This window comes from Vanessa cardui, chromosome 11, assembly GCF_905220365.1.
Source record: "Vanessa cardui chromosome 11, ilVanCard2.1, whole genome shotgun sequence".
NCBI classification, from domain to species: domain Eukaryota; kingdom Metazoa; phylum Arthropoda; class Insecta; order Lepidoptera; family Nymphalidae; genus Vanessa; species Vanessa cardui.
This window is the reverse complement of record NC_061133.1, coordinates 13,249,414-13,265,740: the sequence shown is the minus strand read 5'-3', so window position 1 is coordinate 13,265,740 and position 16,327 is coordinate 13,249,414. Positions and strand designations below refer to the sequence as shown.

At 31.3% G+C, this 16,327-nt stretch overlaps 2 protein-coding genes across 2 annotated transcripts in view; one reads left to right on the top strand and one right to left on the bottom strand.

Annotated features, from left to right (window-relative positions):
* Nucleotides 1–1,986: 1,986 nt before the first annotated feature.
* LOC124533586 (39S ribosomal protein L50, mitochondrial) lies at nt 1,987–3,487 on the bottom strand. The gene is made up of 5 exons (XM_047108964.1): nt 3,294–3,487; nt 3,132–3,217; nt 2,763–2,959; nt 2,317–2,436; nt 1,987–2,176 (listed from the first exon to the last, which is right to left on the bottom strand). Exons 1-5 carry the CDS (start codon nt 3,333–3,335, stop codon nt 2,061–2,063), a joined length of 561 nt encoding a protein of 186 aa, XP_046964920.1. The 5' UTR covers nt 3,336–3,487; the 3' UTR covers nt 1,987–2,060.
* A 249-nt stretch (nt 3,488–3,736) lies between these two features.
* The window catches only part of LOC124533708 (mediator of RNA polymerase II transcription subunit 13), a 58,860-nt gene continuing 46,269 nt past the window's right edge, over nt 3,737–16,327 (top strand). The window contains exon 1 of the mRNA XM_047109156.1: nt 3,737–3,944. Coding sequence (XP_046965112.1) covers nt 3,876–3,944 — 69 coding nt within the window. The 5' untranslated portion in view covers nt 3,737–3,875. The remainder of the gene's footprint in view (nt 3,945–16,327) is intronic.

Sequence of the window (16,327 nt, the reverse complement as noted above, 5' to 3'; positions counted from 1 at the left end):
GAAGTTTTACGTTTCGTGTAGAATTTTATATAGGTAATGGAAGTATATCAATAAATAGTATTTAAGATGTAAAAACATTTTTGTTTCAATAGAAATATACATGAAACATATTCGAGAAAATGCAGCGACTTTCAGAAAAGCTTTCAAAAAATTTATCGTAAGTAACGTCTGCCGACGGTTTTACTAGGAGAAGAAATAAGACGAAATCATGAAAAAAAGACATAACAAAACCTTACGCACGTATCGTGTGTTGTAAAATGTTATATATATATTATTTTTCTTTGTTGTTAAATGTTGAAAATCTTCTTGCCTAAATGTTTTTGCTTTTTTCTCATTTCTATTCGAATCAATACCTTTCTTGTATTCATTTATAACTTTTAATACTTTAAGCATATCAACACACATTCTGTAATTAATGTAATAATATAATAAAATTAAATATCTTGAGATGAAATGATTTATATCAGACAAAACAAATTATTTTTAAGAAAAAAGTGTTTTATTCATCTTACACTACAACCATTAATAAATGAATATCATCTTTTATTCTTTTTTTTTTCTTTCATTATACGTATTACGTTCATTTCACATTATACTTTCAGTTCAGTTCATATTACATTATACTTTCATTATACGTTATAGTTTTTCTTGTTCTTTCATTATACGCTAAGTACTAATAGAGAGGCTGCTGTTGCACTGGAATGATTTGAATTAATTTATTAGTAAAAAAAACTTATTAACGAAAGTCCGGTCATCATGTATTATAACATTTATTTATATATTATATTTAATTATTCAATCCTTGGAAATATTCAGTTACGGTCATTATTTTTGAAAAGGTGTAAATGTAACTAACAAAATGTCCCTATACTATGTTTATGTTGTCATTGCACATAGTAAATTGTAACTTAACATCGAAAAAAAAAACATTAGGCATCAATAAGTAATAAAATGACTTGTTTAAATTAATCAAAACTAAATGCTCGGAAATAAACTTAAAATAAATTTTAAGACAGAAACCAGTGAGCAAAACGATTTTTTACTTGTGTTAGATAATCATTTAGCTATGTAACAAGTATAAACGAGAGGGGCTAAAAAATCAAGTAAAGAAGGACTTCAAAGTTAAAAATTTAATTTAATGCGTCATTCAAATTTCTCAACACGGGTCCAGATAACGTCTTGACTGTTTTACTGGACTCGTTTTCGATTTACCTGTACATGAATTTATATGTCACTTTTCCACTCTATGTCGCAAGAATATGAAAATATATACATACTTTATTTATCATTTTTAAAATACAACTTTTACAAATTTGAAAATAGGTCACAATACAAATTTAAAATAAGATATTGGACTGAAATGTTACATGAAAGAATAAAGGACCTTTTGAATGACTAGGGAATCTAAATGGCTAAAATAATTCATTTTATTGCATATTTAAAAAAAAACATACTATATCAGGTAGATTGAATGAATGGAGCCAATGTGACCTCCACATTCATTGATCTTAAATCCCCAGTTTTTATTTATAAGAGCTGCTACAGATAAATGGTGCAGATCATTAGAAAACCTACATAGCCATGCCAGGACAGGCACATCACAAATAAGCAATCAATGGTGTATGAGACTCCTCAGAAGAAAATTCACCCATATAGGCTGTATAAAAGTAGGTGGCCAAAAATTATATAAATGCCTACATAAAATTAATAATGTATTTTTTTTTAATGTTAATAGCAATAACTCTCTATTCAAAAGAGATATACTAATGAAATAAATAGTCATAAGAGGTATCTGAGAATATGTATGTTGCAAATTTTTGCTGAAAAATTAATTCAAGCCTTTTTAGTGGCTTGGCAAAATCTGTGGAAAAATAAACATTTTATTTTTACATAAACAATAATTTTAAATAACAATCAAACATATCATTAATGTTTATAACTTATAATAGTTAAAAATAACCATATTAGGAAAGATAAATAATTCAATAATATTTCATCATTTATTTTATATTTATTTTTAATGTAAGCTATCTATAATCTATATATTATTAACTTTCTTCTTAAGGCCAGGATCTCTTAGCAGAGTAGCCTGCAAACTTCTTTCTTGTCTTTAAGCCGGATACAATTGTAGAACTCTTTGGAAATACTGATTTTCCATTGAAGAGGGTGTCAGTATCTGAAACAAATGTATTTATTAGTAATAGATCAACTGATATAATAATTTAATTCAAACTTTCCAGAGATTCACTACTTATCTTAATATACTTAAATTACATATGTGAAATAAAACTCTGTTACATACAAAGCATATATTACCTGGATGGAATCTGACATAATTTTCTTGTACGTGCAAATTCTTTGGTAACTCAATTTTCTTCAAGCTATCAAACGGAGTTGATGTATCTACTGGTGTCTCATAAAACTCTCTCAAATCATCTGAAATAATTTAAACACTGCTATTAATAAAGCAAAGTATAAAAAATAAAAAGAGCTAATACATATATGCAATTAATTTTTTACAGAATTATTTTTCCATCCTTATTAATAACAACAAAATATACTTTGTTCAATTATTCACAGACATTTATAAATTATCACAATTACCATATGTTCTTTATGTGTTCATTCCATACTTTATGAAGGGAATGATAAAAAGTTAATTTTACTTATTAAAATAATGTACTATATTTTCAAAATATAAACTATGTTTTCCCTCTTATAAAGATAATTTTGTATGAAAAATTGGTTTAAAAGTCACTTACCAACAGTCTCAATAGTATGTAACAAGGAATTGGGAATGCCATGTCCTGTTTCATCAAAACAAGCCTTCAAAACAGTGTATTTAACATCGAGGGAATCAAACTCTGATTCAGTATTCAGCCCATTATCAGCGCATATTTTAAGTATAGTTTTGTCTATTTCTGCCGGTGGGTCCCATGGTTTATTTGGACGAAGAAATCTGTAATTACATTATAATTACATTATTTCATAAATTATATGAGTTGTTGAGAATTGAAAAACGTTAATGTTAATAAAGAAAACGAGATAATAATATATTTAAAGTACATTATTATCTGGTTAATTGAAATAGTATGGAATTTCTTTAATAAATAATTCGAAAAACTTTTTACCCCCTTGCAGCAAGTGATTCTGCAGCAGCTTGTAATTTCTTGTCTATTTTTGGTAATTTGGTTTGTTTATGTCTAATAGCTACTACCTGAAATAAATAAATTCGTAAGATAAATTTAAAAACAATTAAATATTATATCACTTCGATGGCAATAAGATATAACCTGAAAATTTTTAACAGTCGTAGACAACACATTTCTAAACATTATTTTATAATTTTTAACAATTGCTTGTTAAAAAACTCTCAATAAATTCTTTCCAAACAATATTGGCGAAGTTTTTTATTTAATAATAAAATAATCCGATTTTATTAGAACTCTTCAAATTTGACAACCTTATTTACGTCTCAATTTAGAAACACGAGTTGTACAGAAACTTCCAATTATATTTGAGATATTTTTGTTTTTTTGATTTCTTTATTTAAAATTCCGATCAATATTTAATGTAATTAATATTTAATATACAAATATATTTTTTTATAATCTAAAGTTAAATAATCTTAATGTTATAAATGATATTAGAAATGGAACGTATTCAGATTTCTGAACGAAAGTAGTTCCTATTTTTACCGCTATGTGCGCTACCGTCGGCTTGGGTTGTTGTTTCCTATCCGCCATTTTCCAGTCGCCATTGAAAGGTGAAAACTTCACTAAATGTCGGTGATGATTTTAAGATTTTGAGTGGTTTCTTTAAGATTGAATCAGTTTTTAGTGTTGTGAAATGAAAATGAAGTGTCCCGGACTACCATGACGCATCAAAATCACCAAACAAACGGTGCAAGTCTCGAGGATTGCCACACAAACTTCTTCGCCTTGGTAAGTCACTTTTACATTGATGAAAGAACTCGTAGGTACTTTTCTTTCGAAATCCTTGTGATTATAGTAATACTATTATTGTGTGCGTCTATTTTACGACATTGTATTGAACGTTCCGCTGTAAGTCAACAATAAATTCACGATGATCAACGGTCCAATTATCGTTATTCGGTACTGATATACAAAATTCACCTTAATTGTAATACGGTAATGAAATCGATCAATTGCGTTAAATATTATGTACGGAAGAATACATGCTTAGTCGGCTTATGACGCTCGACCGTTAGTCATCCTGGCATCATATCCCAAGCAGTGGAGTCATGTCGTGTTGCTAACCCACAAAATGTCATCACATTCAGTAAGCGAGGCCACAAGAAGCCACAGGCCCATAGAGGTCATTTTGAATTCACCAGGCCGTAACGCGGACCGTAATGCGTTCGCGAGACTAGTTTCGCCAGGTCGAGGAAATAACTTTCTTATTACTTGCATTCTTACAGCTGCGTTCAGTTCAATACTGCGACATAATTTATGATAGTCGAAATGTTTATGTATAAAGAAACGATCGGGTCATTCATTATCGTCGTGTTGTAGTGTGGAGTCGCTTTGCGTAACATTCGTAGCTGGCGCGAATTTTATCAGATTGTGTTCGGGTGAGGATTAGCGGCGGGTGTATGGCAAGGAGACAGGGGGGCACGGTGACGGGGTGGGGGCGGTCGGTCGTCCTCGGCGGAGAACAGCCCGGCGCCATTTCCACCTGACGCGTTGCCACATCTCCGCGCCGCGGCGCGCGCCTGCACCCGTCTCCCTCATCGCTCCGCCTATCTCGGCGCGATACAAATTACTGATTTCTTGCCCTGCCTGCTTATTGTCTAATTATTTATGCGACGTTTGCGGACACAGCTCCTTTTGTTGTAAAGAATGCTTTCGTTTACATCGCCCGATCGTAGGACGGTGACGCATCGACCTACTAGGCTGACATTGCGCCGGGTTCAATACACTTTAGATCGGACATAACTTGATTTTAAATACTTAAGCAAAACAATATTTCGTAATTTCTAAGTAAAAAAATCAGACGTTTTGTGCCATCATAAAAGATTTTTTCCTTGTGAGTATGTATATGAATAGCATGACCTACAGACCTACATTTATTAAATACCACGTTTACAATTATTAGTTTTTATGCGATGACCTTCATATAAAAATTGAGCGAATTCCTTACTATATTGGAAATCAAAAATCGCAGTTAAGTTTCGTACAAAAAAAGGCCCATTTAAAAATACCGATGCAGTACCATTATGGGCCATAATGAGCGGGAGCTGTTGTCTCTTTCACATGATGCAAATTGTGTGCGATAATGTTATATTATTGGAATGTTTCGCGCGTTTTTACATAGTAAAACGGAACGTGTATCGAAAGAGTTCTTATATAACAAATACATCAATACGAACATTGTTAGTTACTAATAACATTTCAATCTATTTTAAATAATTTGTATGTATACTTTCATTTTTATTTTCGTCGGATGTAATTAGGTATTACGTATTTCTCATAAATGTTTTAAAAATGATAATAATGTATAATAAGTACGTCATATCAATACATTCAGTCAACGGTGATTCTGAATCTGCGCAGAGACAGATGTCGCGGGGGTCGAACGAAGCTCGAGTTGCGCGGGCGTTTCGCTCATTCAAGCGTTATGAATGGTTATCGTAACTTTCCCATACCGAGGACCGGAGCGTGGCCTCCGCCTAGCTGTAGCGTGCCATCTCACCCGTGCCAATATACAACTATGATAATTCAAATATATTTTATCCTATATTTTTTAAAACCACAACCTATCGTGAGAAATTTTATATTATCTACAATAATCTTGAAACAGTAATAAATTGCTTTTTTATCTAATTTAAATATAATATTTTATATGATTTTTGTAATTCGTAATTGAATATAAACACAATAAAATAAATATAAGGCTGTTATAAAGATTACACTGCAGTCATATCGCAAAGCGCAATATTCACGGCAAGTCTTCAGTAATTATTAACAAGTTCATGAATATATATTTTCTTAAAAAGTACCCATTCAAGCAGACCTCTCCACCTTCTTCGGAATATTACGATGACTTAATATTTTAGCGTTCATTTCCGCTGGCGCCGTTGCGGCGTTATTGTCCATTGACCGTCCAAATTCACCGCTCAGTTATTCATGGTATCTGACGAACTCCAGCAGACCCATCCCTTATCTCCATGCAAACGAGCACATCTTCAATTACCCAATGAATATGGCGGGCTTCATAGCCAGGAACGCTATTAACAGTAAGGTTTTGAATGTTTTAAAAATTTATATCATCCTACATCATGTAGAATTAAAGTATAATTATATCAACATATATTCATTAATGACATAGAAATATGTTATACACTTTTATAATAGACGAGCTATTTGTAAAGGTCGGCAATTAAAATTTAAATACTAAGAGCGGATAGATGTGTAAACAATTCCGTTCACTGTCACTGTTTATGACTTAGAGAATAGATAAAACGATAACATATCAGTGAACGCATGTTGCTCATGCTCATGCGATCATAGCTATATCTATATCGTGAGTAAATTATTAAAAAAAAACTTCTGACTTTATTTTAAAAAGTTAAAGTATAATGTTCCAAAGTTATGTATGTCGAATCTTATACAATACAGTTATATAAATAAATGAATTTTGTTGTATGTGATTAAAACTGTATTATAATGGTTTTCATACACATTGTATTTAATAATTACATTATATCGAATGCATTGTAATAATAACATAAATATGTGATATTTTTCGTGGTTTTGTTGTGTTGCGGTCTCGTCAGCTCGCTGATAAACTATCGCATCACTCGGTATCAAGGTTCCAGTCGGAACGGTGGCGATCATTATCAACGAGAGCTCACACTACCGTTAAACTTGTTGCCACTTAAATAACAAGTATATTTTATTCACATCTGAATATCTGAAACGAGGTTAATTTGCCTTCTATTTATCGTATTAATATTTTATAATAGTTTTAAACACGAGAGTTTGTTAAAGTATTTCTCACTGTAATATCACGCATAGATAGATCAGTATATATGTATTTTGAATAGATGAGACAAATTATTTGCTTTTTAATACACCAAGCGCAGGTCATACTAGGTTGTAAATATCATATTTATAATGTTGTTATATATTAAACAGCTTGACTTTTTTTTTAATTGTTCATCTGTTAATTATTGCGATACTCTATAAACTACGAGTGAATTTTTATTCGAAAATAGAAATTTATTCCTGTGTCAAGTGAACTTTTTGTCTAATTTGTTTACCTGCAAGTTGTAGTAGAGAAGCATGGTCAAAATAATCCTTTTTCTTAGAAAGAGAGAATACCTTAGTCTTGTAATAGAACATCAATTCGTCTAGAGGATACTCATCTCCCTTGGACTTGACCATCACACCGTCACCACCTTATTCCCACGTCGCTTTATACTAGCTTCCGTTAAATATTTCCGTAACACAATGAAATCGAACATAATATATAAATTAGACTTCTGTAAAGCAAATGGTCTAACGTATATGTTAATTTATCCCATAATTTGCGATAAGCATAAAAACAACAGTTGACCCGCGGTATGGCTGTGTCGCCGCGGTACCGCAACTCTACGTCAATTTTAATCACACTGATAATATTTTCGCGTCGTTATCAGTACGTCTTGTGACGCCGGCAGCTTTTTATAGCCGACCCAACAACGGTTTTGTGATATTATGATATATAAAAATATATTTTAATTCACTGATTTCGATTCTAATATGATGAGGGCATTTAAAAAGCTATTTTTCTTGTGTGTTTATGAAATACTTGAATTAAAAATATAAATAGATTACGTAAACTAAATTGATAAGGTATTTTTTTTATAATTAAATAGTAATAAGATGTATCAGTGATATAATAAAATTAGCTGTAATTTATAAATTTATTTATAATTTTGATGTAATCGATACGAAAATTATCAATGTGTTTCGTATAATGTATGTTAAGTAATTGAAGATTTAAAATTTTACATAATTTATTTAAAAATAAAACCAAAATCTCCAAATTATCGTACTTTGTTAAAATGTGAGCATGATTTCATAATTAATAGATCAGATTATAATTTTCATATTCAAATCTATTTATATAATCAAAGATAATACATACATAAGATATAAAACGAATTTGAAAAAAGTACACAAACATTATTATTGATTATAGACAAACAATTTTTTTTACAATTATATTTTTATTTAAGTAGGCTGTTACAAGCATAAGTGACATTTAAACCCAACAGTACGGCATGTAGATACCACTTACAATCAGCAAGAAATTCAGTACCTTACTATTTATAATCATATTATATAATAAACACGTATTCCATTTTCAAATAGTTGTATATGATATGTATCAGTATGTTGTATCGTAACATCTAGCTCTTATATTGGAAAAGTAAAACCTTCATTGATAATTTTTGAAAAATATTTTTTCTTGTAAACAATCGTAATTGCTCAAAAGTATTATACGTACAAGATATGAAATTATCATTTGACATTAGCTCCAGGTTGTGTCAAATACAGAATATTTAGTTTTGTTGGTCATTTCAAACAAAATTACTGGTTGTAAACCGATTCTGTGAAAGGAATAATTCAATGTTTTCATCGACATTGCTTAGTGTTTTTTCTTGTCAACTTTTGATGTAATGATGAATCATCAACAAACAATTAAATACAATAGCATTATATACATAAATTACATATACAATAGATAAAATGGTACCTAGAATCGATTTCTGTGGATCACTCACTTTACCACAGACCCAGAAAAGTACAATTTATAAAATTGATACATTTTAAAGATACATATATCTACGTTATCACGTCTTATCGATATATAGAATTTATTAATATTAATTAGGTGGTATAAGTTACTTTATCATGTAAACATTCTTTATCACTTCTAATTTGCTAATAATAAGGTAGTACTTGAAATTGTTTCGATTTCTAGACTAATTAGTTTGTTTTTTCTTTTAACTTGTTAAGTTTGAATACTTTAAACCCAAGTAAAATTCAAATTAATTACCAAAGATAATACAAAATTTGGTAATTCTAATTATTAAAAGAAATCTATAGAATTTTTGTTTTTGAATGCGGCACGATTGAAAAGGCACTTTCATGATATAGACGTCAGTTTCAAGATAACTTGCCATAGTTTCGTTGTATATTTAATATATTTATAAAATATAATTATATACATTTGTTGGACATCAAATCGAGCCAACAGTTTGATAAACTTTTGGAGATTCATAAGTGTAAGGTACCATTTACTAAATTAATTATACTTATGCTAAGTCCTGATTAAAGTAAATTTCTATCAAAGGGACGAAAAGCATATTAAACATTTTCTTAAAGAAATATATATTAATAATATTTGATGCGACACATGATACTAAATTTTCTCCCTGAAAAAAGAGTCGCTGTTGATGTCTTAGGGTTATGGTTGAAACCGCGAAATTATAATTTATTTTGTAAATTGTCTACGTCAAAATAATAGCAACACTATATAATGGTGAAATGCCACGAAAGTTTTGATTGGGTGGCTCTTTCAAACTAGCTATTGTCATTACAAATGGATCAATCAATATCCGCTTAAGAGTGCAACGTTAAAGCTCACTTACTTGTCAAAAGGTCCATTTATACATAATATGGTCTTATTTGTTCATTGAAATTCCAATTTAATTAAAATTGTTCAAAGAGAAGATTGCGCAGATTCTAATTTCGACAATGTTTAAAATCTGAACTGATATCACCGTTTTGATAATAACCTCGCGAAATATATAAGTACGATTTCCCTAGCGAGGTCGTCCTTGATAAACAACAGCTTTGTAAAGTACGTCCTTCACCTAGATCGCATCCTGACTTACCTATTGAAAACAATCCTTTCTCTGAGCTCTCACAACTTTTCCTTGAGTTTTATAACTACTTGTACTTCGTTACTTTATACGACATCATTCGGTAACTTGATGTTGTTTTGTTCAAGACTTGTTGTATTTTAAACGTTCCAACTTGACACCTGTACCTTGAATTTAAGGTTTTGTTTGTTTTGCATGTATATTATTATAAAACTTATTTGATCAGTTTACATATAGGTACTGACTACCGTTGCCATTGTTATCTACATAAATATCAAAATATTTTTGGATATATTGTTTGTCTGGATGTTATTTAAACTATTAAGGGGAAAAAAGATTATTTAATTACATAAAATATCACGACGTCATGGGGATAGTTAATCATATCTATTAATACGTTTGTGACAATATCGGTACGAATAGCCGCTATCAGAGTAGCTATTAATAAAAATAATTAGAAGTATTTAGCACGTATTATAATTGCCTCCGAGTGACCGTCGTCCATCGAGCAACTCGGCGTAATGTGAGCGGTGCTAGCGGGCTACTCTCTTATCTTGACCTACATATCGTCGGCCGCGACGAAGCAGCCCGCACCGTCGCACTCTAGCTAATCTACCAGCATTAATTGTCACTTTAAAACAATCATTAACATACATCTTATTATTCGTTCAGGGTTAACAATTACATCAGTTATAAAACTACTTCCATACCATACTTACTTGCCATTTTTTTTTTCAATTCAATTTGTAATTTGAAGAAACACAACCCTTTATGCAATACCAAATTTTATAAAATATTGTTTGAACTTTCATTCATTGAAATAAAAATAAGTAAACTATTTAGTAAACAACGTGGTTTATGACAAAAACACAAATTTGTCGCAAACGTAAGCTCAATTAAGATGTTACTTGCACCTTTTGGTTTAAATTAAATTTACATTAAATTTTCGTTACGTTTGTATTACAACCAGTAATCTTATGTAATTTTTAATTGATATATATATATATATATTGATTTATTAAACATACTTATAGTAAATTAACGGCCTCTAAGTATGACATTGGCAGACGAAGTCCCTTCTCATAAGGACTCGTGTCTACCCTGCACAACTATTAGTTGTACGATATAATTTACCCAGAAAATCTCAGATTAAGGCAGGGCAGGTTTCATACATCTTCCTTCTCTATATAACACGACTTCATTTGTAAAAAATATCTACAAACTTATAGGTTTAATAATTGTTTAATTTAACACTGTTGCTCTCTTTCTAACATCGTTGATTTGACATTCGAAAGGAGAAGACAGCATATATAAAGTTTATATATGAAATTTCTTTAAATAAAGTCCGATTTCATTGATATTTGAGCCCGCTTACTTAGATTAATATCCGAGTACTCTATCCGCATTCGACAGTCTTCGTTCGTCGATACAATGGTCTGCAATATCAAGATCCTGTATCATTGAGCGTTCGTTTTCATTACGCATTCTTTTGCAGTCGTAAAGTAATAATACAGCTCGGAGATGAAATAACGAGATGAAACGGAAAGCGCACCGTATATAAACACTGAATGTTTTCCCCGAGTCATCAGAGCCTTGACCCGGTATGTGATGTGTCATGATTATGTGAGGGAAGACGATATTGAGGTCAAGGACGGTGCTGATGACGCCGTCGATGATCCTTAAACTCCTTGCGAGGTATCATATATAATGATAATATATTTCATTCAGTAAAGACCAAGGTAAGATAAAAAGCGATGCAAATAATCATACATTATTAAAGATGCTTTTAAAACATCCCTTCTAACGAATGTTTTTTAAATTATCTGACGTCATTATAACAAGATGAAGTGCTGTCAACGTTTTTGATCAGACATTACAAAATGTCATCTAAGTATGTCGCTATTATTCTATCAAATGCCTTACTTAATATATGTAATTCAGAGTGGCGAATAAATCAATTTGCGCCATCTATTGGTACCGCATTGTAACACACGAACTTAAGAAACAATATATTAATAGCCATTACTAATATACCAATTTACACATCTATGTATTTTGTTTCAACTAATGGTTCTAGTGTTATGAGTGGGAGGATAATAACCCAAGAATAATGATAGAATCAGAATTTCTTAAGTTACAACACTTTATAGCATCTTTTATTTTATATAGTACATTACGCTTATGTACTTTTACGCAAAAGTTTCTACATTATTTTATGTTCGTAACGCCTTGGCCCTTCCTTTTGACCCTGTATTCACGGAAAACTGGTGTAACTTAAATATCTAGTTTTATCTCTTACGTGTTTTCCAAGAACGTAATACACATGTTAAGTGTGAAATGAAATCGTGAGCGCATACAGTAGAAGTATACATATTTTAACATGAAAATTTTAAAAAGTGATCGCTGACACGATTATTTTAAAGACAATATACGAAGTATTGACACCGCAACGCCGAGCTTATTAATAAAGAATGTATCTGGGTTGAATCGTGTTGTAAATTAAGTGTAAAATCAGCGGTGTTGATGTTGCGCAATGAGATATTATGCGTTTGCTTGTAAACAAGGGTCTCTTGATATAGCATCGGAAACTCGGCCGAATGCAGCGTCAGAGGGCATGCGATTAAATTTAAAACGCTTTCACTCAACGAGCAGCCCCTCCTCCCGGTCCCCCCACCGGCTGCAGCCAGAGTTGCGAACTCGTTTCTGCGATCAGTGCCGAAGATTGCACTCGATGAATTCGTCGACTCGCTTGTTTTATTTGCACGCTACAATTGACTGTTCCTTTACTCATAACTCTATTAAGATAAATGATAATGTAATCCTCATGTTAAACGTGTAATTTGCGACTATTCGTACAGCGGGAAACCTTTATTAACGATATAAGGTTGAGGAAAATTTAATTTAATAATGGTGAATAGCCAATGAGCGTACAACTTCATCGCGTACCACTTACCAAATGGTGCACGATGTATTTTCGTGTCACCATACAAAGTAGAACAAGTGAACAAGAAAATACAAGGCTTCGAGCGCTTTTTTATTCATGCTTTACTCCGTAGTATCTTAACTTATATATTAACATGATTCAGTAGATTATTATTGAAGAAAATATTCGTAAATCGTTCGTGATAAACTCGAAATGTATTAATGTGACATTGAACTCTATAATTTTTGTTAAAAAACAAATATTAAATCTATATTTCCTGATTCGGCGGCAATATTTTCTTCCGCTGTAATAAGTTATCAATTTAAATGGTTTATTTTTCTAATAGATGTTTGTATATCAATATATATATACTAATTGAAGTGGTACAATTGAAATAAATTAGTATCGTAATCTTACTTCAACCTGAAACAAAACTTCCTTAAAGTATAAACTAGCGATAAAGTACTATTAATCTAATTCTTATTTGAAATACATAATACTTGATTCAGATTTAAAATTACACTGAGCTGTACTGTACCTATCAATAATGATACTATTATATTTCTTTTATAATATAAAATATAATGTTAGGAATATTATATAAACAAGCCTTCCTTGCTTCAACGCTTGTAATGTATGTCGTATTAATAAGGTGAGGTGAAATTTCTACCGCGCTAATGATATGACCGTATGTAATATAAAACGCAGTAATTAAAAGTTATTAACATCATTAACTGGCTGTGTCTCGCGATTTTATACGCTTTAAATATGGATTATTTCATACAGCTTGTCATAATAGTGGACGGCTATGGAGCATCGTCGTAGTTTTGAACGGAACTATCGCAAAAAAATATTCGACCATTTATATAATATAAATATACGAAAAATTATATAAGCTAAGAGAAAAGACTTTATTATCCTGTAAGTTAATTCATAACTATTTCAATATAAAATATAATTAGATCAATGACATATATATGTTTAAATTTTTTTGGGTAGAAACTAGATACATTATTATAATTAGAAGTAAAAAAATATTCAAACATCTTCTTTTTCAACATAAAAACCGTCAAATATTGATGAGTATGGAGCTTTCTGCGTCCTCTTTTATTCCAGTATGCATGTGCGACAATCCCTCTCATAGTCCTTTGTATTCATAAAAGCTTTGCGGTATGCGAATCGGAATCTGCACTGTCAGAGCAACTATATTATGAGATTATATATTTTTAACAAACGATTTTTTTTTTATATAATCGAATAAATTTAACGAAATGGTTTGATATATTTGAAAACAGTTCAGTTTTCTTAAAAGCTATATGATGACGGATTAGTGCAGTAATTAAAGCCACTTATTAGGTATATTATGTAAATAATAGCCGGCTACTAGACCCATAAGTTGTTTTTTCTTTAAATAGCTTATAATATTCTGCGCACCGGCTGCCATTTGTTTTAATAACATTCTATAACAACATGTTATAACTTATATTAGTCTGACTTATTTTGTGCGATTTTTACTCAAGTAAGACATATAGTTTTTGCCGTTATATTAGGAATATTATGAGTAAGTTCTACAAGTGATTTTTGTTTTGTATGAAATGCTATCCAAAATTTTGTCACTATCTCCAAGGCTATAAAGGTGAAAAAGTAAAATCAAACGCAGAAAACGTGGAATAAAATAATATATAAAGTATGTCCGCTGCATTATCACCGAACGTGCATATTACGTAATACTAAGTATAAAAAAAACTAGGGCAAATCCTCAAATTTCTAGATGTACGCTGTCTTAAGGTTCGTTGACCGCAGACGCGCGCGCCTGTTTTTACCGTTAGCTGGATAGCACACTGTAGTGCAAGCCTACCTGTATACCCTTCACCCTTGCTCAGGGTGTAATTTTCTCCGGTTCATCCTTACTTTTTCTCCATTTTTGCGTCGAGCTTGTCTCGCCTGAAATGCTTCAACGTTCTTTGAAAATACTACCATAAGTATACTCGAGTAGAACGAGAGATTTGTTTTAAATGAATATTATGTAAGGTAGATACTCTTTGCTGTGACAATTGACACGTTGAATTAAAAAAAAACAAAGGTGTAAACAAATATGTTTTCCATTATGGTTTTATTGAAAATTTGTAAAATACAACATGCGACAAATATTAATAACGCGATGAATATTCTCGGCAGTTTGTTGTCGTGATATTTTCATTTCCGAATTGGTGGATATTTTTTTTTCTAAGCTCATATTGGACCTTGTTTTAATTAAAGTTCTAATGCGTCGCAGTTCAACGGCCGATGGAGCGATTGTTGAGTTATTATTTCTACTCGATTACGGCATTGCAAAAGCGTGCGAACAATAGATACAATGAGAGAACTCGTAATCTAAATATTACATGTCGGTTGCTGTCACCGTACCTGCTTTGGATTTTAAAAGAAGCTAAAGACGTTAAGATAAGTTATTAATATAGTCAAAAAATAAGTGCTTCCTCATAACTACATCAATTTGATGTGAAATCTTTCATGAATATTAATTATATCAGCTGTTTCCATTTAGTTTGTTAGTGTTTTTATTTTAAATACAACGGTTCTCATATATTATTATATTTCCTTTTTATTAATATAGTTCGTTTTCATAGTACTCGATTATATATTTAAAACATTTAATCACAACTCTTAAGATTCATTAGTTTATCACCTTTCTATTAACAGATTATATAACTATTATTTATTACTCAATTTAATTAAATCAGTAGCAGATATACAATGTTGTTTCAATAGCTATCAAAGACCAGCGTTATAGTATTATTGTATTCATCACAACTCGTTACCGTACCGGCTCTGCCTGCGCCCGCGCAGCCTGACCTCACCGACCGGCGCGTGCCTCTCGGCGCGCTCGTCGCATAACAATTTCGTATTTTGTTCACACTTTGCGCTTCAATAGCACGGATTGCCAGTGGATTTAATTGAGGCCTTCTATTTTAAACTCGTGTTTGAATCCTTTGTTTCTTTTAAGTATTGTTTTAACAATCAATCGCACAGTACACTGTTCAAACGTGTTTTCTCATCGAGTGTACCCAAATTAGGCCACGTTAATTTTACGGTTTTATATACTTGTAACAATAATATTGTATATAAATTGAATGAATCAATAAAAAAATGTCTTAGATATTACAAATGTGGTCTATTATCTAAATCTCTCGGGTCAGAGGTAATTGTTTTATCATTTTAATATTGGCACAGATAACCATGTACTTCAATATTGTAACCGCTTTGTTCCCGTCTCGCTCCCGCTCGTTCTTATTTGAATGACAAAGAGGGAGTGAGGTAGTTGTAAGTGGCGAGTCGTTACCGCCTACACGCCCCCGGTAACATGGTTCTAGTTGTCGGAAGAATCTGTTTGACTCCTGTTTACAGTACGGCTACATTATATTCACTCCACGTGCAAAAACTTGACTTTGTAAAATGAACTCTAATGCTTATGCTGTGAAGGTTCAGTTTCAGATTATATCGTTTGA

Coding starts and splice junctions, on each gene's coding strand:
- LOC124533586 (XM_047108964.1), bottom strand. CDS start 3,335: ATGTTTAGAAATGTGTTGTCTACGACTGTTAAAAATTTTCAG. Junction 2,960..3,131: donor GAATCACTTGCTGCAAGGGG/GTAAAAAGTTTT, acceptor ATGTAATTACAG/ATTTCTTCGTCCAAATAAAC. Junction 2,437..2,762: donor ACATACTATTGAGACTGTTG/GTAAGTGACTTT, acceptor AAATTATTTCAG/ATGATTTGAGAGAGTTTTAT.